The sequence below is a fragment of the Lycorma delicatula genome, chromosome 1 (genome assembly GCF_047948215.1).
Source record: "Lycorma delicatula isolate Av1 chromosome 1, ASM4794821v1, whole genome shotgun sequence".
Taxonomy (NCBI): domain Eukaryota; kingdom Metazoa; phylum Arthropoda; class Insecta; order Hemiptera; family Fulgoridae; genus Lycorma; species Lycorma delicatula.
In genome coordinates this window covers 133,554,882-133,581,674 of record NC_134455.1, presented here as the reverse complement: position 1 = coordinate 133,581,674, position 26,793 = coordinate 133,554,882, and the positions used below count along the sequence as shown (strand labels likewise).

The following is a 26,793-nucleotide window of genomic DNA, read 5'->3' as shown; positions in this document are numbered from 1 at the left end:
TTACTCAAAACAAGAAATTTTATTTTACTGGATGTTATTTTATACAGATATAATGGATTCCAGTAGAGATACTGAAGTGTTATTTTGGTTATAATTTTGCCAGACAAATGGCAGGACTGTTTTGATTATTCTGTTTTACATCTGAAGCGCATTTTGTTGTTGAAACATATTACAGTAAAGTTGTTTTGAAAAAATAATTTTAAAAACTGTTATTTTTTTAGTTCTCGTAATCAACTGACGTGTTTTACGTATGGATTGTAGCTGGCTCTATATGCTTGTGAGATGTGGACAATGGGTTGGTGAGGAGAGAAGAATGGAATATCTGCAAATGTTGTGTTATAGCAGATTATTGAAAGTAAGATGGATCAATATGGTCAGTAATAAAGACATCTTTGGTCATATTGTACATCACAAGAGCCTATTTGGAAAACTATCACAAACCAATTTGAGGATTTTAACTAAAGAAGAAATCAACCAACATTTCTTTGTGAAATTTTTGTTTATGTATTCACAAGACATTGTTTTTTATAAGTACGGTTTACTGCAATATAACTCAGTGAAACCACAAATAAATTCTTTTCATGCTATTTAACAGTGAAAAACCAAATAAAAACAAAATATGTAATGTAAAATATTAGTGAATATCATATATATTATTTGCTTGGACGGAACTTGAGAAACTGTGGCAAAACCTTGATTAGACCAACATCTCAGTTAAATACCCAATCTTATATATAAATGCGCAAGTTCTCCTGTCTGTTTGCAACAGCATCACGCTATCAAAGCAATTTAATTTATCGATTTTCAAAAAAAATAAATAAATAAAAGTTAACTATGAAAGATAAAAATAAAAGAAATTGTGTGAAATAACTTGCCCAGGTAAATAAAACCGTGCCTTGTCTAATTTGAAATACAGCATTAGGTCTGTGTCCATATACAATGAAGAAGCCAGTTGCAATTAAGATGTTTCAGTTCGTCTGTTCTTGTAAGTTGTTACACAATATGGTTTCAAACTTAAATCATGAAAAGTGTTGCAGCAAGATGTGTATTTTATACTGCTTTGTTGTTTACATTTTTTTCTGTGTGGAAAATGTTCTTTGAATATCAGCTATGGCCTCTGGAGTTCTATTGAAAGGTCACCTATTTTGTTGAAACCGACCTCATTTTACACCATTTTTTAACTGATTCATGTACACTGCTCATTGCTGGGATACTGGCATTGGTAATTTTTTGCCAATATTTAACAACGGTAAACAAGAATAATAACATACACAACCAAATAGTAGTGTTAGGAATAGCAGCAATAAAGGTGATACTAAATAATTGCATTTTGAGCTGGTTTTGATTTTAAGTTGCTCATCCTGTATTACCATTATTACATGTAAAAACTAATAGTTGTTATAATCAACTAACTCTTAAGTTTTTACACATAACGATCGTATTTTATTACCTAACATAGTGTTTTATAACTGATGATGAATCTATGGATTGAAAAAGATTTTTGTATAAATTGATAAATTTATTTTAAGGTGACTTGTTCATACATAATGATATTTGTTAGTAATTATTAAACACATAAAACAACATAAAGTTATGTACATACATATATTTATTTTAATATTTTAAAAACTGTTTTATTACAGAATTAGTTTATCTTTTATCCTTTTTTTTTCTTTTCAGGAAAAGGAAAGAGATGCTGAAAAAATTGGTTCATATAGACAGTTGCTCATTTTATTACCTAATCTCATTGTTACTGAACGATCCTATATTGAACTAGCTTTTGTGTCTGTAAAAAACAAAATATTTCTTAGGAAAGATGTACGTATTAAATTTAAATTAATTGAATTATTATACCATGTATGCTTTTTTCCAAATTTTTCTTTAAAACTATTATTATATAGAACTGAACTTTTCATATAACTTATAAAATATACAGGAGCTGTTTCATGAAGCAACAACGGTGATAGAAGAATTTCTAGAATTTGGCTCAAGTACCACTGTACTTGATTCTTGTAAGGTGTCTCAAAATATGCATTTTCAGAAGCTGTAAGACTGACTCTCTCTCTCTCTGTCTCTGTGTGTGTGTGTGTGTGTGTATGTGTTTGTTTATTTGTGTTGTGCGTAGTGCATATATAAAAAAGTTCCTCCTTTTTTTTTAGAAATTCACAAAATTCATTATTATATTGACCACTACTGTCCTAATAAAATTTAACCAACAAACACAGTAATTAGATAAGTTAAATTTATCATATTAATTCCAAGAATCAATTTTCGTGGGATCCTGTGTTTTTATTAAATTAAATTTAAACAATATAAACATCAGTTTATAAAAAATCCACAACAAATAATATTACAATACATTTAATTTATAATTCCCCACAGTCACAAAAATTAATACATATAAAAACTTGATAATTGGAGATATTTATTACTAAAAAAAGAAATGGTTGAAATAAAACAAATAGTGATATTTAATGGTTTTGATAATAAAATTATAGAAAAAATTTATAAAAATCAGGATAAAAAGTACCATGTTAATTATACAAAAATATTGAAAATTAAAATACAAGACTAATGAAAAAAAAATTGCTCTTTTTCTTCTGGTTTGGTTCCATCTTGATTTTGTTAGCAAGTACCCCATTTAATTTTGAAAATTGGACGATTGTTTGCAGAGATATTATAAGAGCACCTCATTACACCTTTCAAAACAGTACCCCTTGGGCACCCTGTTTGTTACCAGTTGATGGTGATAATTGGTCTAGCCTTGCATGAGGTTCTCACATCACACCACTCTAGCCTCACATGCAGTCCCCATGGGAAGCTCATTATTATTAAACAGAATTTTTTTTAAATTTATCTAATGTTTTATTTTATTTAACGTAAATTTAATTCTATTATTTTTGTAATATTATTCAATCGATTGATTCAAACCCAGCTCACTCTCAGTGATAGAGGCTCACAGTTCATTAATTTAATTCACTAAAATCTGTGCTTCAACCGGCAAATATCCTCTTCTATATATATATATATATATGTGTAACCTAAGAATTCCAATGCAGGTCATTCATCTAAATCGGTAAGCTGTTCTGTTGCTACAGTGAAACAAGCATTCACATACACCCTAAATACATTACACTCCTTTTTACGCAGTTGTGTAAAAATACAACAACAGGAAAATAACATAAAGATCAATTATAGTTTTTTCTTAAAATAAAATTATACAAATAAAATAATAGAAAAAATTATTAACCACATGACAAAAATAAATATAAAAAAGCATTTATAAACCAAATAATCGTATAATAAAATATTTACAAAATAACAATAATAAAAATAATAGAGAGAGAATTTAAGAAGAATATACAAAATTAAATGTAATGGAAGTAATAATATTTATATTTTTAAAACCAACAGATCATTTAAAAAAGATTTACAGAACATTAGATAACATACAAAACAAAAAAAGAGGTATCTCCAATGTAGCTGACCATTTGTTAAAAAAAATGCAAACATAATGTAACTGATAACGAAAATAATTTAGAGATTTTGGAAGTTTGTAATAATGATAAAAAATGAATATACTTGAGAAATGTTACATCTATAAAAAGTAAACAAAAATATAAAATGATTACCAAATCCCATTCAAATCAGTGATTTAATTAAAAACATAATAAAAATACAATCTAACTGTTGGCAATAATGACAATAGAACAAATGAAAATACAGCATTTTAAATATTACATCATTCCAGTTTTTTCGGCCTACATTGCAAAATAAAAACCTTATATATTTAACTGTAAATTATTTATTTGTAACACATAACACTATTAAACCTTTAATTACAGATAATTGATGCCATAATAAGAAAGGGAGTCCGACAAGGATGTTCTCTATCCCCGTTACTTTTTAATCTTTACATGTAACTAGCAGTTAATGATGCTAAAGAACAGTTTAGATTCGGAGTAACAGTACAAGGTGAAAAGTTAAAGATGCTACAATTTGCGGATGATATAGTAATTCTAGCTGAGAGTAAAAAGGATTTAGAAGAAACAGTGAATGGCATGGATGAAGTCCTATGCAAGAACTACCGCATGAAAATAAACAAGAACAAAACAAAATTAATGAAATGTAGTAGAAATAACAAAGATGGACCACTGAATGTGAAAATAGGAGGAGAAAAAATTATGGAGGTAGAAGAATTTTGTTATTTGGGAAGTAGAATTACTAAAGATGGACTAAGCAGAAGCGATATAAAATGCAGAATAGCACAGGCGAAACGAGCCTTCATTACAAATATAATTTGTTTACATCAAAAATTAATTTAAACGTCAGGAAAAGATTTGTGAAAGTATATGTTTGAAGTGTCGCTTTATATGGAAGTGAAACTTGGACGATTGCAGTACCTGAGAAGAAAAAATTAGAAGCTTTTGAAATGTGGTGCTATAGGAGAATGTTAAAATCAGATAGGAGGATAAAGTGACAAATGAAGAGGAGTTGCGGCAAACAGATGAAGAAAGAAGCATTTGGAAAAATATAGCTAAAAGAAGAGACAGACTACATATTAAGGCATCCTGGAATAGTCACTTTAATATGGAGGGACAGGTAGAAGGAAAAAATTGTGTAGGCAGGCAACGTTTGGAATATGTAAAAAAATTGTTAGGGATGTAGGATGTAGGGGGTATACCAAAATGAAATGACTAGCACTAGATAAGGAATCTTGGAGAGCGCATCAAACCAGTCAAATGACTGAAGACAAAAAAAAAGAAGATAATTGAGCTGGTAGTAACAGAGGCCATAGAAAGACGTGTTGTCTCTTTATAGCGGACTGCATTATTCAGCTGGCAAATAGACTTCACACAACAATCACTTCCTCCACTGCCCAACTAATAGGAAAACCCTCAACACCAGTACTAGACATCAGAATCTGCGTACTCGTACATAATAAAATTCAAAATTTTCAAAAAACAATTTTGACAAATTAACTAATAATAATTATGTTTTAATGTAATTATAGAATTTAATAACTGAAGATGCAGGATCCTGAAAAAATCACTGTTGGTGGAAAGATTTGTAACGGGGAGGAAAGCAAGAGGTTGGAGACAAATGAAAATGTTAAGACAATATAAAAAGGGAAGAAAGTTACTATAAAATGAAACAGATGGCACAGAATGGGCAGCAGCCATGTGAAATCCTGCCTTTGGGCAGAACACTTATTATTATGCTGAAAATAAACTTGTTATTTGTTATAAAATTAAGCTAAATAAATTGAACTTGTATAATAAAACTGTTTATTTTACTGAAATATGTAAAAAAAAGAATTCCTTTTTTTGATATTGAACATAAATGTAATTATTGTAATAAAAGTAATATATATTATATTGCCTTTATTTAAACACCAAAATATATAATAATTCTCAGTGTCCACTATCACATAAAATGATATTTTTAACATGATACAATTAAATTATATATATACATATATAAGGAGATAAAGAAAAATTTAATTTAGGATAAATTCGATGAGAAAATTAGTCACAAAATTATTTCAGTGCTAATTTCATCAATAACATGTATAAAAAATATATAAATAAAAATCTTAATAAATATAAAATACGGTGACTCATCCATAACTTACATTAAAATGATGTCTTTATATAGATATCTTAAATTATAACTACAAGACATTCTTTAAATAATAAAAAAGTAATATATCATTAGCCTTTAAACCTGATAATAATTAAAAAATATGTTTATAAATAGAAACAGCATTAATAAAACAAACTATCTAAATAATTAAGATAAATGTGATCCCATAGAATCAACTGTGAGTGTATTGCAAAACAAATAAATCATTTAAAACCAGATTCAATGATTGTATGCCTATATTTAAAAATTGTAACTTTAGTTTATCTATTATTATAAAACATTTAATTAAAAACAATCCATGTATGGTTCCCACTGGTGGTATAAGGGCCATTTGGAAAGTTCTTGGCCTGACAAAAGAATACACAAAATTTCAGAAATTTTATTTTTCGATGTCGTCACCTTGCAATTTAATACATTTAGATCAACGACTTTCCAACTTTTTAATAGCCTCAGTATAATGCAATTTGTCCAACTTTGCAAAATAAGTGATTCTCTGTTTTGACCTCATCATTTGAAGTGAATCTTCATTCAGCTAGCCATTTCTTCATGTTTGGAAAGAAAAAGTAATTATTGGGACCCAAATCCAGTGCATGTGGAACCACTTCAAATCATAGGTCATTGAGTTTTACGGTAACAACTTGAGATATATGGCATTATCGTGGTGAAAGAACACTCAGTCGATCTAATAGTGAATCATAATACTACACTGTGATGGTCTTGCTTGGTACTACACCACATATGTAGTAGTATGAGCACTACACCATAAGAATCCCAAAAAACCATAACCATAACTTTTCCTTGCAGAGAACATTCACTTTCTTTGCATTTTCTTTTGACATTCACTTTCTTTGGTGAGAACGTTCATCTGATTCTACCCACTGCTTGTTCTCTTTCATGTTAATGGTCAGCCCATATTTCCTCTATTATTATAAAATATCAGTGGAATCATATTTAAATAAATCTAAACCCCTTTGAGAAGTGTTCAGTCAAAAGAGATTTTTTTGGTTCAACTATTAACAAACATGTCACCCACCAAGCGGAAAGCCTTTCTTTATACCAAAAACATCATGTAGAATATAGTTGACACAGTCTATCAAGATGTCTCGAATGTTATCAAACTCGCAAACTGTCACTTGGTGATCATTTTAGTATATCGTTATACATTTTTATGATGATTTTGTCAGATAGAGATTTTTGGGCATCTTGGGAGTTCTTCATTTTGAATAGATGTATGTTCAATTTGTTTTTTAAGTTAAGCAGCTCACTTTTAGAATTTAAAATGAAAGGGAAGAATCTAAAGTTGAATCTAATTTTTTTGTATTTCTGTCAGGGTTAAACCTTTTAAAATACAAGTTCTTTATAACAACCTTGGACTTTAATTTCATCCATTTTTCAGGCAATGCCTAAATTTGTTTGTTTCACTTGATCATCACAAATAAGCAGCTAAACACATGTTTCTGAAAATTCTTAGAGTACCATCTAAAAAAAACATATTTGACAAATTCTTAGTTGTTTGGTCAATTTGTACCGGCTCTTGTGTCAGGCCAAGAACTTTCTGATGATTGTTGTACATTTTAAAAAAAATGGCTTTAGAGTTTTATTTTTATGGTTTTTCATATATATTATATAATTTAGTAAAATCAATTCTTTATTGTTGTCCATATCTTCCCTTGTACTAATTATATTACAGACTAAAATTAAAACTCAGCAATCCACCACAGTACAGTATCTAATAATATTTCTTATTTTATTATTACTTCTTCATTTGTACATCAAAAGGGCTTTCAAGGATTTTCCCTCATCAGTTGATCAAAAAATTAAAAACTATAAAATTACTCATTAAAAATTAAAATTGCAGAAACTAAATCTTTTTTTTTTTGTCTTCAGTCATTTGACTAGTTTGAATGCAGCTCTCCAAGATTCCCTATGTAGTGCTAGTCGTTTCATTTCAGTATACCCTCTACATCCTACATCCCTAACAATTTGTTTTACATATTCCAAACTTGGTCTGCCTACACAATTTTTCCCTTCTACCTGTCCTTCCAATATTAAAGCGACTATTCCAGGATGCCTTAGTATGTGGCCTATAAGTCTGTCTCTTCTTTTAACTATATTTTTCCAAATGCTTCTTTCTTCATCTATTTGCCGCAATACCTCTTCATTTGTCACTTTATCCACCCATCTGATTTTTAACATTCTCCTACAGCACCACATTTCAAAAGCTTCTAATTTTTTCTTCTCAGATACTCCGATTGTCCAAGTTTCACTTCCATATAAAGCGACACTCCAAACATACACTTTCAAAAATCTTTTCCTGACATTTAAATTAATTTTTGATGTAAACAAATTGTATTTCTTACTGAAGGCTCGTTTAGCTTGTGCTATTCGGCATTTTATATCGCTCCTGCTTCGTCCATCTTTAGTAATTCTACTTCCCAAATAACAAAATTCTTCTACCTCCATAATCTTTTCTCCTCCTATTTTCACATTCAGTGGTCCATCTTTGTTATTTCTACTACATTTCATTACTTTTGTTTTGTTCTTGTTTATTTTCATGTGATAGTTCTTGCGTAGGACTTCATCTATGCCGTTCATTGTTTCTTCTAAATTCTTTTTGCTCTCTGCTAGAATTACTATATCATCAGCAAATCGTAGCATCTTTATCTTTTCACCTTGTACTGTTGCTCCGAATCTAAATTGTTCTTTAACATTATTAACTGCTAGTTCCATGTAAAGATTAAAAAGTAACGGAGACAGGGAACATCCTTGTCGGACTCCCTTTCTTATTACGGCTTCTTTCTTATGTTCTTCAATTGTTACTGTTGCTGTTTGGTTCCTGTACATGTTAACAATTGTTCTTCTATCTCTGTATTTCAACCCTAATTTTTTTTTAAATGCTGAACTTTTTATTCCAGTCTACGTTATTGAATGCCTTTTCTAGGTCTATAAACGCCAAGTATGTTGGTTTGTTTTTCTTTAATCTTCCTTCTACTATTAATCTGAAGCCTAAAACTACTTCTCCTGAAATCAAATTTGTCTTCTCCTAACACTTCCTCCACTCTCCTCTCAATTCTTCTGTATAGAATTCTAGTTAAGATTTTTGATGCATGACTAGTTAAACTAATTGTTCTGTATTCTTCACATTTATCTGCCCCTGCTTTCTTTGGTATCATTACTATAACACTTTTTTTGAAGTCTAACGGAAATTCCCCTTTTTCATAAATATTACACACCAGTTTGTATAATCTATCAATCGCCTCCTCACCTGCACTGCGCAGTAATTCTACAGGTATTCCATCTATTCCAGGAGCCTTTCTGCCATTTAAATCTTTTAATACTCTCTTAAATTCAGATCTCAGTATTGTTTTTCCCATTTCATCCTCCTCAACTTCCTCTTCTTCCTCTATAACACCATTTTCTAATTCATTTTCTCCGTATAACTCTTCAGTATATTCCACCCATCTATCGACTTTACCTTTCGTATTATATATTGGTGTACCATCTTTGTTTAACACATTATTAGATTTTAATTTATGTACCCCAAAATTTTCCTTAACTTTCCTGTATGCTCCGTCTATTTTACCAATGTTCATTTCTCTTTCCACTTCTGAACACTTTTCTTTAATCCACTCTTCTTTCGCCAGTTTGCACTTCCTGTTTATAGCATTTCTTAATTGCCGATAGTTCCTTTTACTTTCTTCATCACTAGCATTCTTATATTTTCTACGTTCATCCATCAGCTGCAATATATCGTCTGAAACCCAAGGTTTTCTACCAGTTCTCTTTATTCCGCCTAAGTTTGCTTCTGCTAATTTAAGAATTTCCTTTTTAACATTCTCCCATTCTTCTTCTACATTTTCTGCCTTATCTTTTTTAATCAGACCTCTTGCGATGTCCTCCTCAAAAATCTTCTTTACCTCCTCTTCCTCAAGCTTCTCTAAATTCCACCGATTCATCCGACACCTTTTCTTCAGGTTTTTAAACCCCAATCTACATTTCATTATCACCAAATTATGGTCGCTATCAATGTCTGCTCCAGGGTAAGTTTTGCAGTCAACGAGTTGATTTCTAAATCTTTGCTTAATGATATAATCTATCTGATACCTTGCAGTATCGCCTGGCTTTTTCCAAGTGTATATTCTTCTGTTATGACTTTTAAATTGGGTGTTGGCAATTAGTAACTTTCTGGATTATGAAGTTATAGAAGAATGTTAACATTATCAACATTTTTTGATTCATGAAAATGTGAAATATTGAACCCTTTTTTATTTTTTGAAGTGGGATAGGGCTAATGACCAAAGTAGTCGATGCCCCTAAAAACCTCAAAAAAAAAATAAATAAATAAACTGAAACATAATAATCAGGACTCAAAATTTTTCGATACTGTTACTATCTTTATGAACAAAACTATCTTTATCAACAAAATTATTTTGAATTTAATAATGTGTATTACATACAAGAGAATACTTTACCAATGGGATTTCCTTTATCGGTCGTTGTGTCTGAAATTTATTTACAAGAATTCGAAAATAAAATAGTTTATGATATTTCTCTTACACAAAGTTTTCAATTATGGGTTCAATAAGATGATATTTCGGTAGTCTTTGAGCCTGTTATAAATGATGAATATCTTATAATTTTGAAAAATTTAGTTCATATCATGATAGTTTAAAATTTACACTTGAAACGGATAAGTGCAGAATAATAAATTTGATAGATGTTGACATGGAAATTAATAAAAATAACAAAATTATAACGTCTGTGTGTAGGAAGCCAACAACAAGTAAAATAACTATTAATAGAAGATCAAATCATCCTTGGTCACACAAAATTAATATATTTACAAGCATGTTGAATAGATTGATACATTACACACAGAACAACAAGGAAAAGTTATATACTGAAATAAATCATAAAAAGTATTGCAGTAAGGAATCGATGTAATACTCATTAATTGATAATATTTATAAAAAAAACAAAGATTAAAATCTAGTAATACAACAAAATTGAAACCTATAAATAATAAACATGGCAGTGACAATATCTATGTGAAATACTGTTATAATACTAATAATGTTATTGAAAGTTTGATTAATGTTTGTAATAATGAAAAATATAAACCAGTATATAATCCAAACAACCACATAATAAGACATTTAAAATTCCATGATGATTTTGATTATATTAATTTATGTGGCGTCTATAAAATAACATGTAATGATTTAATCAAATTTATACTGGGAAAACTAATAAATCGTTTAGGGCAAGGTTTGCAGAACATTTTAGACATTATAAAAATAATAAGTTAGAATTTTCTAATGTTGCCAACCAATTAATAATTAACAAACATTCCATTACAGACTTAGAAACAAATTTAAAAATAATTGAGATTACAAAACAAAATGATGATAATAATCATAAAAAATTGGACATTTTAGAAAAATATTATATGTACAGATAGACAAAAATTTAGATTGATTAATCTGCAGACAGACTTTGATAATAATTTTCTTATCAAAGATGCTATAGATAGCAGCACTTTTTTAAATATTAAGTAAAATTCATAAAACATTATTACAGTACTGTAGGTACTGGCTGGTCACAGGCATGAATAGAAAATTTTAAAAAATTTGATGTTCTTAAGAATGTTTAATAGTAATTTTAATTTTTGGCTGCATATTTTATACTATATATGAGATAATTTTAATTTTTAATTTGTAATAAGGTTTTTAATTTTTTGATCAACTGACGATAAGGGAAAATCCCCCTTGAAAGCGCTTTTGATGTACAAATGAAGAAGTAAGAATTAATATTAGATTCTACACAGCAGTGGATTGCTGAGTTTTACTTTTAGTCTTTAGTCTATATATATATATACACTAACTGTAAAGGCGTGCCTATGACACACCCTCCAGGCAGGTTACTCTGGCGGGCGGCGTCTCACAATAGTATTATTAGGTGTCCAAAATTGATTACCTCTTGTATAAGATTTTTTTTTTTTTAATGATGAAAATCGATTAACGAAAGTTAAATTAGAAATTTAACTCTAGAAATTGATGCTGATGTATAGGGATTTTCCACTAATAGTCAATATATTCTGGTGCCTACTTGTTGTAGTTCATTATTTTATGAAGAAGAACAATCACATAAATAAAAAAATATATTATTAATGCATATTTCACATATATAATAATATAACAACCCCTGATCACTACGAGACATGTACTAACAAATCGGGATTTTCTGCTAGTGATTAGTACATTCCAGTGCTAAGCTAAGGTGGATGGATACACACATACACACTGAATTGACCGACATAAGGTAGGATAATGACCCTTTAGTAAGGTAGGATATATATGAAAAATCATAAATATATATATATATATATATATATATATATATATATATATATATATATATGTAGAAACTGTAATCATAAAATGATAAGGGGAAAATTTTACTATAAAGGTCTCCTTTATTGTTTTTGTGAATACAATGATAATACACCCAGATTGTTTTCATAAAAAAAAAGATGAAGCAGAAATTTAAAAAAGCTGACAACAGAGTTGTTTCTGATGCACAGCTTACACACACAATTTAATTACAAATATTTATCATTTTATTTACTTATAATATTTTTTTGTTCATTTAATTCAATGATTCTAAGTAAAACACATGTGCATACCGTAATTCATGCAGGTGTGGCAGTACTAGCGGCAACGATAGGAACTAACTAAACTAATAATAGTATAATTTTACAACTTACACAGAACAAATTTTGCTTATATGGTTGGCGGATTAGTGTAGCCATGAGGCTTAATGCACCAGGTACCGAGTCAACCAGGCGATCGAGTTTAAGACCCAGCCAGACCAAGTTACTTTTTACATATTCATTTATTTAATTCTATCGCTCACCTGTAACATCACATAGCAAACAACTACAACAGCATTTTTTTACGTGTGATTTTGTAAAAACTTTTTTTTCAAATATTGCTATTTTTAATTGTTAACAAATGTACCTAAGAAAAATATGACCTTAATTAAGTGAAATTTCAAGATACTGAGGGTGACCTTGCTCTACAGCTTGGTCAAACTCCCCTTATTGTATTTCATATGGTAATTTTAGGTAATTTATTTTTAAATGAATGGATAAAAGATTCTGTTGATAGTTTTTATAGTACTTATGTATATTTGTTTTGTTATGATTCAGTAGAAGTGGATAGTGTAATTTTTTTTTTAGATTGGCTATTCTTATCCTGAATATAAACTTATAGACAAGTTAACATTTTTAATTTATTAAATAAGGATCCATATGATTCAGACTTATGGGCACCAGATAATGATCTAACAGCTCATTTTTGTATCTTGAAAATTGATTGTGATTTTGAGGGACCCCTAAAAGATATTATACTTTATATAGTTCAGTTACATACTTCCACAAGAATGTTTAGAAGTGAGTGACTTAATGTGTGCAAGTTTAACAAGTTAGAGGACGAGCAAGGTTTTCCTTAGAAGTACCCTGAGCTTCATCTTGTACTTCTGCTATGTCTGAAGAAAGTGTAAATTATTTAACCATTTAAAAAATAAAACTAGCTTAAATAAATTGCACTGAAAATGTTTAAAAATTACACTTTCACTTAATCTATAAATTTAAAATTTCAGAAAACAAGTAACAATTAAAAAGAACTTCCTACCCATTAATTTGGCACAGACTTAAAACACCAAAATTAAAAAAAAATAATAATATATTACTTTCTAATCTTTAGTGCTGTTTGTAATCAGTTTTTATTTATAATCTATTTACTTTTATTGAAAGTATAGATAGGTCAATAAAATATGTTTCCTATTTAAGAAGAAATAAAATAAAAAAACTGCAAAGAAACAGCGAAAATATATTTGTGCTGAATACTGTTACTTAAACTTTACTGAGTAAAGAACTACTACAGAACAAAAGCTATTTTGAACATTAAAATACATGTTTGTTTTTGTTAAATTTGTTCAATTAATCTTAAAATTTTTTTATAAAAATACATTGAATGCTGGAATGAAATCAGGGTACAATGCTATAAAAATTAAACATTAATTTACAGTTTTGATGAAAGATATTGTTTATTGTTTTAAGATATTGTTTATGAAAACTGTGTAATGTTTCTTAATAAAAACTTTTCCACGTAAATTATTTTGTGGAATTGGACTACCAGAAGAATTTCTTTTGTATGATGAAAATAATCATAAAAAGTAAATCTATCTGATGAGTAATGCTTGAAAAATAAACACAAAAAGTACCTACGATTTGAGTATTTACCAAACTTGAAAGTGTTACTGTTTTTGTTTACTCAGTATAATATTGGTTTACAAGAAAGGGCCTTACCATGCTAATATTGCCATTTTTAATAGATTATTGAATCATTTAAAAGATCTTCCCACCTATTTATTTGAAATACAATTAAAAGATTTTCTTTTACAAAAAGAAAATTTACTTTGTTGATGTATTTTTTTATGACATACATTTTCATAAATTAAAAAATTCTAAATTTTCTGCATCTTCAATTAATTTTCATTAATCCCTTTTTTATTCTGATTTATTTTGTTATTATTCTTTATGTAAAATAGCTTCATGTATTTACCTTTACATTAAATCGTTTATATTTGGGATAATAATCTTCCATCATGGTATAGACAATTCACCTGTTCCAGTTTCGAAGGGTTACCAGCGATTTCTTGGCCGTCCCACACTTCTTTTGCCCTTTAATCGATAGTGCATTATTTCCTTGGGGAACCTTCCATCTACCATCCTATTCACCTTCCCTGTTCTCTACTATTATGTCGCACAAAGGTAGAACATTTAATTCTCTTTTGATATCCTCGTTCTGAAATCGATCTTGTCTAGTGCACCACTTTACCGAACACAAGTATCTCATTTCTGCTCCCTGAATTTTACTGAGCTGTCTGATATTATCCAATCCTCAGAACCATACAACAGATTAGGAACAGCCATCACTTTATAAAACTTCATTTGAGTCTCATTCAGCACCTTCCTGTGCAGTGTTCTCCTTATTGTTCCACAAATGGCTTGAAATCTAGAAATCTTCTTATCGAAATCTCTATTGTTCTCATAAGTAACATCATAGCTTAGGTAATTGAAATAAGACACCTGTTCAAGAATCTTATCTCCTAGAACAATTTTTGATCTAACAGGAAACTTTTTCCAGAAATACCATGACTTTTGTCTTTGTCAGAGATATCTTCATATTATATTGAGAGAGTAAACCATTCAGATAGAACACAAACCTCTGCAAATCATCTTCTGTTCTTTGAAGGAATGGATACATCAGGGTTTATTTGTATCCCTTGGCTCACTGCACTGTTCCATTCTCTACACATTTCACCTATATATATATATATATATATATATATATATTAAACAGAGAGATAGAGAAAGAGGACAACCCTTCCACACTCCTTTATTTATCACAACCTCCTCATTCATCCATCATAGATGGTTATTATTGATATCTTTGCATTCATACTTTTTAATCACATTTATTACATTTTGTGGAGAATCCCTCTTTTCATGATGATATACCATAATTTTCCTCTTGAGTACCCTATCAAAGGCCTTCTCATAGTCTACAAAGCAGAGATGTGTCTCCAAATTAAACTCTACTCTTTTCACAATGATCTGTTGAAGAGAAAAAACATCGTCCATGCATGACCAGCCTCTCTGAAAACCCACCTGGTCCTCTATTAAAACTACCTCCAAAATACTTTGCATAATACTTTGTCTATAATTGACATTACTGCTGTATAACTATAGCAGATGCATAACAAACTTATCCTATTTGGAATAATAATATGGACTTTAAGTACATCTATTTTTTTTTATTATACAATTACTAACTCTGATAAACAGAGTTTTTGGCAGATGAAATTTTTATTGTTCCTGATATTAACTTTTTATGCTGAATTCAAAATACAATCACAATCTTTCCATCACCGGCAGTTTTTGTGTGATAACATTTGTGAAGTATTACTTTTGCATACTTCTATATATTTTTTAGAGATTATTTATGTACATAAAAAGATACCATGTGTTTCATAATGAATATCAGGGGTTTAAAGCTATGTAATTTCTGTCAAGTATCATTTAAACTGACTAACTATATTTAAAATGAAAGAGCAACTCAAACTGTTGTAGCTGTTTACAAGCTCTAAAGTCTACAGTTTATGGTTTGCGTGCTAACTTTGCTAATGAAATGATGCACCGTTATGAGTTGTATTCGGTGACAAATCAACATTTCATGTTAATGGAAAATTAAACACTCATAATGTGTATCTGGGATCAGAAAATCCTCATGAAATATTGCAGTGTGAACGAGACTCCCCAACACTGAATGATTTTTGTGCCGTATCCTGACTGCAAGTTTACAGCCGTTCTTTTTCATGGAATGAACTATCTCTATATGCTATAACTATGGCTCTTTTCTCTACCGCAATATGAACCACAGAATGTTATTTGGCAACAAGATGGCATGACAGTGAGGATAGCTCCTCACTAGCATAACACTGTACGTGATTGGTTTACTGAAATTCTCCCCAACTGCTGTATTGGTCACCAGGGACCAGATGACAATGCTTGTTTGACCCATCCGATCTGACACAGTGCGATTTTTTTTATTTGAGGGATTATAATGATCAGTTGTATGTACCATTGTTACCGGCTGACCTACTCAACTTGAGACACAAGATTGAAACAGTTGTTGCATCAATTACTCCAGTCTTGCTGATTAAAATATGGGATGAACTCCTATAGGCTGTATGGGTGCCATACAGCACCCATGCTGTATGGTGCTTATATTGAACACTTACAGGAAAAACCATTGAGTTTTTCTTTCATTCATGTACAATTTATCAATATAAGTAAAACTTAATAAATATTACATAACTTTGAAACCCAGGTATTTGTTTTGAAAATGTGGTAGTTTAAATGATCTTTAACAGAAGGTGGAGTACAAACATAATAATATGAAGATGATAGCTGTATGAGGTGTGTTCAAAAAGTGATGAATATTTTTGATTTTTGGAAAGAATTTTATTTATTACTCTACATTAATGTTATCCCCTTCAAAATAATCCCTATTAGATATTATACACTTATGACAGCGCTTTTTCCAATCCCCGAAACACTTCTGGAACTCGATCTTTGGAATAGTTTTTAATTCTTTCAGCAATTCGCTTTTAATCTCATCTATGCTTATAAAACGACGGTCCTTTAAGGTTCTCTTTATTTTTGGGAATAGAAAAAAGTCACACAGAGCCATGTCTGACAAATTTGGTAGCTGGGGTATCATACAGTGTTGTTTTTGGCTAAAATTTGATGAGCAAGCAGTGAAGTGTTAGCAGGCACATCATCATGTTGCAAAAGCCATGAATTGTTTTGCCACAAATTCAGGTTTTTTTTTGGATTGCCACATTCGACCATACTTGTTGAGCTCTTTTCAGTCTTGGTGATCCAGAATGCATTCACCAGGACGATTGAGCCTTAGTTTTGACATCATATCCATAAACCCGTGTTTCATCACCTGCTATGACACATTTCAGTAGTTCTACATCATCGTTGACTTCATTTAGCGACTCCTGAGCAATTTCCATTTGTTGCTGTGTTTGTTTGAAATTCAACAATTTTAGAACAAATTTTGCTCTCACACATTTCATACCCAAAACATCTGAAAAAATTTCATGATATGAGCCAGTTGATATCTCAACATCAACAACTTCTCTGATAGTGATTCGGCAATCATTCATAATCATTTCTTTCACTTTTTCAATGTTTTCATCAGTTGTTGATGTGCTTGGGCGTCTGGGAGTGCTCGTCACCTTCAACGTCTTCACGACCTTCTTGGAAACACTTATACCACGCATAAACCCTTGCTTTACTCATAGGAGACTCACCAAAAGCAATATTTAACATTTTTAAATCATTGCTACACTTTATTCCATTCTTATAGCAAAATTTAATACAAATTCCCTGATTCGTTATTTATACAAATAAAAAATCGCTGATCGTATCAAAACAAGTGTTATCTTTTTGACAGTTGATAACAGACTAAACATCCAATATGGCTAAAAATGTACAGATACTTTTCAGACATGTTTACCAATACAACAATGAAAAAATCCTGAGAGTCAGACAAATACAACCTTGAAATTTCAAGATTCTCGTTACTTTTTGAACATACCTCGTATATGCTTAATGATTCATTTACTGTAGGTTCTGACCTGTCAACACAGAACAGTCTTCTGAGACATACAGTTAACGCACTGGTACTGCTTAAATTTTCACTGTGTTTGTACATGGTTCCATTCTGTTTTGTGATTTACAGTTAATTTATCAAGTGAAATTGTTAGAGAATAAATATGTGAAGCAAGTATGTAAATTATCTGATAACTTCTGCTACATATGGTAGTAGTATGTGAAGTTTAAAAAATAACAAAGTTTGCCTCCGCTAGTTAAAAAATATGAACTATATTTTGGCTGTAAAGTTGAGATCAAGATTATGACTGGGTACAAATTTACTTCTGTGTTTTATAGCTTGTGCAAATAACATGAAATAAGCATATGACAATATGAAAATACTGATGGAAAAAATCAGTACGAATACTGTTGGACTACATTGTAATTAAAAAGTTATTACATTATTAATGGGTAGCTTAGCTACACTAAAAAAGTTTGTTGCTTTTTGTTTGAATGGAGCAGCGGGGTCAAGGCAAATCATTAGTTTAGGAAGGAGTAACCAAAGCATGAGCCACTTACGACCAGTCAGGAAAATATTGTACATCTCTCCCAACTCATTCTTCTAACTCTGCTCCCTGTAAAAATTAGGATTTTTTTTCAAAAAATTATCTTTGTTAAGGCAGTATAGAAAAGGTGGTGATGGATTTCATTATTTTAAAGAATAATTTTTTTTGTGTTATTAGTCAGACAAACATGTAAAATGTAATATATCCCTAAAAATTAATTAAATGGATTCACACCTGGATTTCTTTATGAACAATCTTCACACTGTCAAAGAATGAACAACATTTCCAGCACCAAATCTCAGATGTAGAAAACAGATACCAGTTCCAGTGAAGTGCAGGAATCCTCACAGATTATTGTTGGATGTTAACAAAGATGTTCCAAGTGCAAAACACAAATAAAAACAACTCTTAATTTAGATAGGTTAGATAGTGGTTCTGCATGCATGTAAATTAATTTATTTAATCAAACTATTAATTAACATTTAAATTTTTATTTTTTTAAGTTTACCAACGTATCACAATAAAGCGGTGGGTGATGGAGAAAATTTATTTACATATTTGAAATCGGCATGGAAATCCCTATTAGTATCACAGTTTTTTCCTTGTGCCAAAATAAAAGTTTAATCTTGTTCATCATTGTTACATAATTTTTTATGCGCTTATATAGAAGTCATATAATTTCTCTAAATGTCCACTTAGACAAATGCTGGGCATTTCCTTTATTTATCCATGTAGCAGATATCAACTTAAAACAGTTATCTACCTATTCCTGTTTTGATATATATCATCTGATGGAGAGTAATGGATGAAGAATAAACATAAAATAAAAGGAAAAATTGCTTATGTTTTGATTGTTTACCAACCCAGACAATAGAACTGTTTTCATGTATTTCAGTACAACATAGTCTTACAAGAAAGGCCCTTGATCCATCCAGCAAATGCCAGGACAGTTCATTTTTTTATCCATGGAGTAACTTTTTTTTTAACTTCTGGAATCACCTTTGGGTATTTGCTTCAGAGGATGAGATGAATGACCAGTAGCGTGTGAAAATACCATGCCTGATCGGGATTCAAACCCGGGATCTCCGGATGAAAAGTCGAGAGGCTGGCAGAGTAACATTTCTATCCATTTCAGACATTATCTTGTATCAGTCAGAATAAAACATTAACCATTCAGCCAGATATCCAATACATGGATATGTTAATACATAATGTAAAGTATAAAAACTGTAAAATGTGTAAATGTATGTAATTTAAAATATAAAAACAGTTATACTAACTGGTTTAAGTTATCAAATTCTATTTATTCTTAAGATTATTTCTTTCCAATATTGAGTTTTACTTCCTTGAACGAAGTAAAGTATTGTGAAAGATTTCGGTTTTCAGATTTCAATGAAAATATCCGTTTTGACCATCCCTGAATCCATTTTGACTAGTGTCGGCATGATGTCTGAATGTACGTATCTCACATAACTCAAAAACGATTAGCCGTAGGATGTTGGAATTATGGATTTAAGACTGTTGTAACATCTAGTTGTGCACTTCCCCTTTTGATTGCAATCGACTGAACCAAAAGTGTTAAAAAAAAAGGCCAACTTTTACTTAACTGCAGTAATAAGCCCTCATTGAGAGCTTTCCAACGATATATCATAAGTGTTACTTACTTTCATTGGTTCCAGAGTTATAGCCAAATAAAATTTTAATTAATGAAATATTTGGATCTTACAAGTGAAAGCACATCGGTTCGAATCAGACTTTATCTCCTTTTTTTATTAAAATGTTTTTTTAATTTAAATATATTGATTTATTAATAATTATTAACCCATGATTGTAAAAAAAACATTTTACAATAAATAATTCAATAATAATAAAAATATATATGAAAAAATCAGAAGTTATTAGTGAAATAAAATGTTATAGACTTTTAAAAGTGTGTAATAATATAATAGACATTATTACATATGTGTATGTGTAATAGATTTGGTGCAATATGTGATTATTTAATATTAATTGAAGATTATTATTTAGAATTGTATTATTTTTGGATTTTCTATTTTAATTTTATTTAATTCTGGAATTTCTGTTTAATTTTATCTACATTAAAGTTAACTACAGAATGACTGAAAAATACTCGTATGACAAGAACAACATACTCGTATACACTGAGGCATACATATATCTGATCTTTAATAAATTGCAAACAATTCCTATCTTTTAGTTCATTACTCCTCTGATAGTGTCGGACAATTTTCTCCATAAGTCAGTGTTTATCATCATTTTGTTCATTTGTTTTTTTATTGACAATCATTTTATTGCTCTTTGGTTTGATATAATTCTTCTGATCTTAATTTGTGTACATATTCTCTAGTTTCAGCAATCTTGTAACTGTCCACTTTATTAAAGAACTGGAGGATCGTATCTCATTTTCAAATGAAATAAGTTTAAATGAAGTGCAGCAAAAAATGTATGCATGTAATTTAATTGGTGTATAAGGAGGTTATGTGGTATCCACATCAGATTTTTAATTGTATAATAGAAGAATAATTAAATAGTCATATTTTATATTAATATTCATTTTTGAAATTCTTTTTGATTGTTTTTACATTGTGAAGAATTTTTTAATTTAATAAGATTTATTTATTTTTTCATTGTATATAATTTTGTTTTAGAACTCCTTGCGCTCAATGTACGAATCACTTCGGTCGGAAATTAACAAAATAGAATTTGCAGAGACTGATAATCTATTATTAGATGTTGTTACATATTTGGGTGAACATATTGCTGCTCGAATTCAGCTCATTGATTTGTATCCTTTTTTTATATCTTCATAAAGGTTTACTTATTATCAAAAATAATATTTCCATTTATTTAATCTAACAAATTAAATGATATATTTTTTATAAATCTTAACAATGAAGGCTTGTGTAGCAAATGGAAAAAAAATGTTTTTAAAAAATTTTTATTATATGAAACGGAACACATGGATTCACATAATTTTTTCCTCTAAAAGCTCATTAGTCAGCGCTGTGCCCTTCCTGCAGGCCTGGATGATAGGGACGTCATGATGGAACTTAATGAAGTTCAGTAATATGAAAAATAGAAATTGATATTTTATTTCATAGTATTTTTAAGGAATAATTAAAATTTTTTTGAAATAATCAAAGTATATTTGTTCTCTAGAATTGAATAGTAGGAGTACTATTCAAAAATAGTACTCCTACTATATCGGTAGACCAATGAAATGGGAAAATCAGAAGAGAAAAACTGAAACCTAAAAATCTTGATAATTAATTTCATTTATAATAGATTTAACAACAAAATATCTCCTTTATAAACTATTGCACCTTAAAAATTATTTTCTTCAAAGTCTACTTCCTGCAAATAAGTATTTTTGAAGTTTCTTGCTTAACTTTCTGCAACACTTCAACTATAGCGTTTGTGATCTCTTCATGTAAATTGATCAGTACTTTCAGGTTTAGTGCTGTGGATTTTTCTTTTCAAAAGACCTCCACAAAAAATAATTGCACACATACATCTTTAAATCCAGAGATTGTTCTAGTCATGAAATATCTCTATTTCTTGAGATGACATGATTCCTATACAATTGCTGCACCACAGCAATAGAATCACAAGCATTGTTTGTTATTACCCCTTCTTGTAGAAAGCAAGGTCCCACAAAATTGTTTTTAACTGATCAGTATAAAATGTTTTAATTATTTTTATATATCAAGATGTAATGATAGTTCTGTGGTAATAGAGCTGTTTTATCCCAAGGAATCGTTGAACCATATTTCTTTGAAAATTAAATGGTTGTGCTGTTACTGTAATTAATGATCATGCTTATTTTCAAAGTAACATGGTTCACTAATAACTTTGGATGAGACATTTCATCAAATAACTATTTTTTATGTAGAGTTGCATGTGAAGCTGCTTTGAATTTTCTAATGTACAGTTTTTAAAATTTTCTTTCTTTACAAAACCATTTAAGTAATCTGACAATTAGGAGAAAATTTTAGTTATTTTTAGTTTTTTTGAAAAAGCCATGTTTTATTCTCAAACAAACTGCAGATTATATGGGTGAAAATTGAAATCTTTTAAAATTATTTTTCATAAACTTGTACGCAACATATTATTGACTTTGAAATCATTCAAGTGATCGTGAATGACATCAGCTAATCCTATCAGACTCCACAAAAGATGTTCAACATATAGAGAAGTTCAAACTATTCTTGCCTTATCAATAGGTTTGTCTTTTAGGCTGAAGATGTTTTGCTCAAGCTGATGGGTCAGGATCATGATCATGAAGATTAAAGTGTCAGTGAAACTTCTTACAAAAGGCTTCAGCAGTCATCATTTTTATAACGTGATGTTACAGCAAACGTATGTTGTACATCACTGTACCATTGCGTATCAACAGATTACTACTATACAGTTGTGTACAGATACATCTACAGTTTTGATAACTTTGCAAAGAAAATTCCCCATTTCTTTGGCTCGTTATTTTTTATCCTTTTGTTATTTTAAGAAAGTGCTTTGTTATGAAGATTCTTATCATAAAATTTTGTTTTTAAATCATATACAAATTTTGAACGTGAAACAGTGGAATTATTTAATCAAAGATACAAATTTATTTAAAAGTGTTACAGTTTAAAAAACAGAAAAATTATATAATTATTAATCTGGGAAGAAATTGTTTAATATTGACAATGAATTGATTGTTACTGAAATGATTCTAAAGTATGTTATATTGAATAAATTAATCCTGAAATACTTACACAAATTAAGACAAGAAAGAAATTTCAAAATTCATTAAGGCTAGAATAATTAATATTAGTGTAAAAGTTACAATATGCTAATCAGAACATGTTGGTTATGGTCTGCTTACTAAGACAGTGTGACATATAGTATAGAAACTTAATTTTTATTATTATGAATTCATAAAAACTCATAAGCACAAATTTAGCAAATTGTATGTATTTAATATTAAGGATGATGATTTAGTTATATAAAACTGGAAACTAAGCAGACTATATGTTTAATATTTTTCACTTACATATCACAATAAGTGTACAAAATGTACACCTTCAGCGTTGATACTTTTTTTTTGAGGTGGAAGAACCCCAGCTGTTACAGAAAATGCATATGTATTCCTGTGCACTACCAGCTAAACCTCCACCTCATGGGAAACCACTAATAAAGCATACACACATTTGGTCTCCACAAGCAAACATCCATACCAGACCACTATACGCACACACAGCACACCACAAATACCCAAAGGAGGAAAACATCCAGAAAAATAGCACACCTGACAGGTTCTAAGATGTACCACACACACTTATATATTCATACAATGTAGACATTAATGAAGACATGGCCACAAGATATAACTTATCCACCAAAGCACACTGAACAGTTAATTAAATTTCCACAATCTCACCTGGAGTGCACAAACACACACAACTCAGCTACTTACCATCTTATTACTTATCCACACAACTGTCAGCCATAATCACCAAAAACATGAGCAACACCCTCAGGTACCAGGAGTGGAGTATCCACAGCCTCGCTGCACCAAAGCAACCCCTCTCATGCTCGAGAGGGCCTCCAAGGCACTTCGCTGCAGACCTGTCCAACCCAGTACCCTCCAATGCTTCATTCCCTTGCAGGCCTCTATAGGGCCTTTCATGATAATGATTGAGAATTCTCATAACTCTATGTTCTATTGTTTTGGCTGTTAATTTATCCAGAAAAACACCACACTTCATTTAGACAAAAATAATTCTCTTATACATACACACCACCTCAAATGAAATGTTTTAACCAATTACAACAATGCATTCATTTCTTAAGCCAGATTCTTCAAGTTCGGATGCACTTTAATTCGGTAGAGGTTTAAGTTTTTTTTAGCATTTGAGCAACCCTGACCAAAATCAAGTGCGTTAAGCAAGTTTCTTTAGCGACTTTCCTGGAGAACATACAAGTGACATAAATGTTGTGCAAACAGTCATCATGTGCCATGGCGATAGGGCGTAACAGAAGACTGTTGGAGGGAGTACAGTGCCATATGGCTCTTAAGGTGGCGTCGGCATATGCCTCTGTCTTGACTGGGGTAGTGTGGTGACCGGGATGCCACCACTTCAGCAGCTGGTGGCGGCTCGTGCTCAAGTTTATCAGGGTGTGTCTAAGAATAATTCCTACACAGCTGTCTAAGGGATTGACAGGCCAGGTGGGATGCATCCACAAAAGGGAGGTGAACGCATCGTTTGATTACACACATTGAGACATGGTCTGGGAGAAAGTTTGGCGAACTGGGATTCTGGCTGACACAATTCCTGACCAGCCATGGGGTCTTTTGTTCATATTTTTCTAGACAAAGAAGAGCTTAAGACCCCTTTCTTCTGCCCCTATTGTTGGGAGTTATACACGCCGGAATGTGTGATATTCCAGTGACTACAGTGGAACGAGGAACGCCACGATTGTACTACCATAACTGGGTATCTCAAGGTGGGGACCATCGTTGGAACGATAATACGCAGTTCGATGGACTTCTACACTGTGACGGGGTTTTCTTCGGGAAAACTGCAAATGAAATATCGGGTAGCGAGGGGTAACGGACAGCTCCGTATGGAGCTACCATTCGCCTGTGCTTGCATGGGTGGACGGTGGTGGTGAAGTGCGGGGACTCTCAAGCCCCTGAGATAAGACTGAATCCTGGCAGGACCGTCCCTCTGGGATGTCCCTGTTAAGGGTGAGGCACAAAGGACCGACTCCTGGTTGCTGGGTGATGGTGGCCAGGAACGGCATAGTCGGGCCTGGCGTTTCCCTCGTCTGGTGATTAAAGGCAAAGGCACCTCCCAGAACCATGTTCATACTTAATTGGGGGGTGGTTCCGGGAAGCAGGGAAAAAAATCATATAACGACTGACATACACATGCTACATTTATGATAGATAAATTTCCTGTTTTAAAAATCTAAACACAAAGAAAAATCTGATGTGGACGCAGCATAACTTCCTTGTACGCCTTTTAAAATGCATATTCAAATTTTTTTTTTTTTTAATGAAAAGTACATAAAATTTTATTATACTAATCACTTCTGTTTTTTTTTTTTATAATCAGAAGTTAATCATTATTAATAAATCTATATATTTAAAGTTACAAAAAAAAGAAGATGAAGTCTGATTTGAATCAATCATGCCTTCCCCTTGTAAGAACCAAATATTTCATTCATCAAACAGAAAATAAAACATTAATTTACCCTAGATACAGAAACATTTTCTATTTTTTTTTATTTTAATCTGAAGTATGTTTTTTTTTTTACAAACCAGTAGTAGTTATCTGTAATTGCTGGATTTCTGTAACCTTGGTATCTTGTCACCATAATCCTAATGTCTTGTGGAATCTCCTTATTCATTATTTATTATATCAAGATTTTCTGAAAAGAAATTAATAATGATTGTACAAAATGTATTTTTAGCGATATTTTAAAATTCTATAGTTCAGTAGGACTTCTAAGAGTTCTAGGGTTTAGAGTTTTCTTGCTCAAAAATCTTTATACCATTTTTACAAACAATTTCCACACTAGTAATTGGTTGAGGTTTACTTCAAAAGTAGGATCATGAATCACTTTTAGTATTTGTCCCGGTAAATTACCCTCATTAAGTTTGGCTTCACTTAATTGCAGGAAAGGTTCTCTTAAATAGAACTTGTTTGAGGCTTTCACCTTCTTTATCCATGGTCTTCACAACATTAATCTTAGCAGTAGAAGAATCTTCTTGGGTTCAACAAGAGAGGCATATCAGACATTTTGATCACTTAGTTCAAAAGAAGTCCTCTTTGGCCAGTCCTTTTTTTTTTTAAATAAGATGCTGCTGTAATATTCTGTTATCCCGTAAACATAATAAAAGCAGTATTTTTTGAACTCACCTTGAAGGTCCATTAATTATTATATGGATTTGAATACTAGATCGTGGATACTAGTGTTGTTTGATGGTTGGGTTTCAATTAACCACACATCTCAGGGGTGGTCGACCTGAGACTGTACAAGATTACAGTTCAGTTACATTCATATATATCATCCTCTGAAGTAATCCTTACGGTGGTTCCGGAGGCTAAACAGAAAAGAAAAAGGTTCATTAATTAATGATCTTCAAATTCCCACACACGTGGCAATTAAATTGTTTGTACTTAATTGCAATTAGAATGGCAACCATATTATTGTATCTTTCTTTTTCCCAAACTAAATAAGTAACTGTTATAGATGGCTTCTTGTTTTTATGGTGAAGTAAAATTGCTTTTAGGCAGTATTAAGATGAATCAATAAAAAGGCACTGTTCTTTAGAAT

The 26,793-nt window shown here is 30.7% G+C and overlaps 1 protein-coding gene across 1 annotated transcript in view; it reads left to right on the top strand.

Annotated features, from left to right (window-relative positions):
• LOC142322436 (KICSTOR subunit 2-like) overlaps positions 1-26,793 on the top strand; it is a 68,011-nt gene that overhangs the window by 2,807 nt on the left and 38,411 nt on the right. The window contains exons 2-3 of the mRNA XM_075361527.1: positions 1,681-1,818; positions 21,117-21,253. Of these exons, the coding sequence (XP_075217642.1) occupies positions 1,681-1,818; positions 21,117-21,253 (275 nt within the window). The remainder of the gene's footprint in view (positions 1-1,680; positions 1,819-21,116; positions 21,254-26,793) is intronic.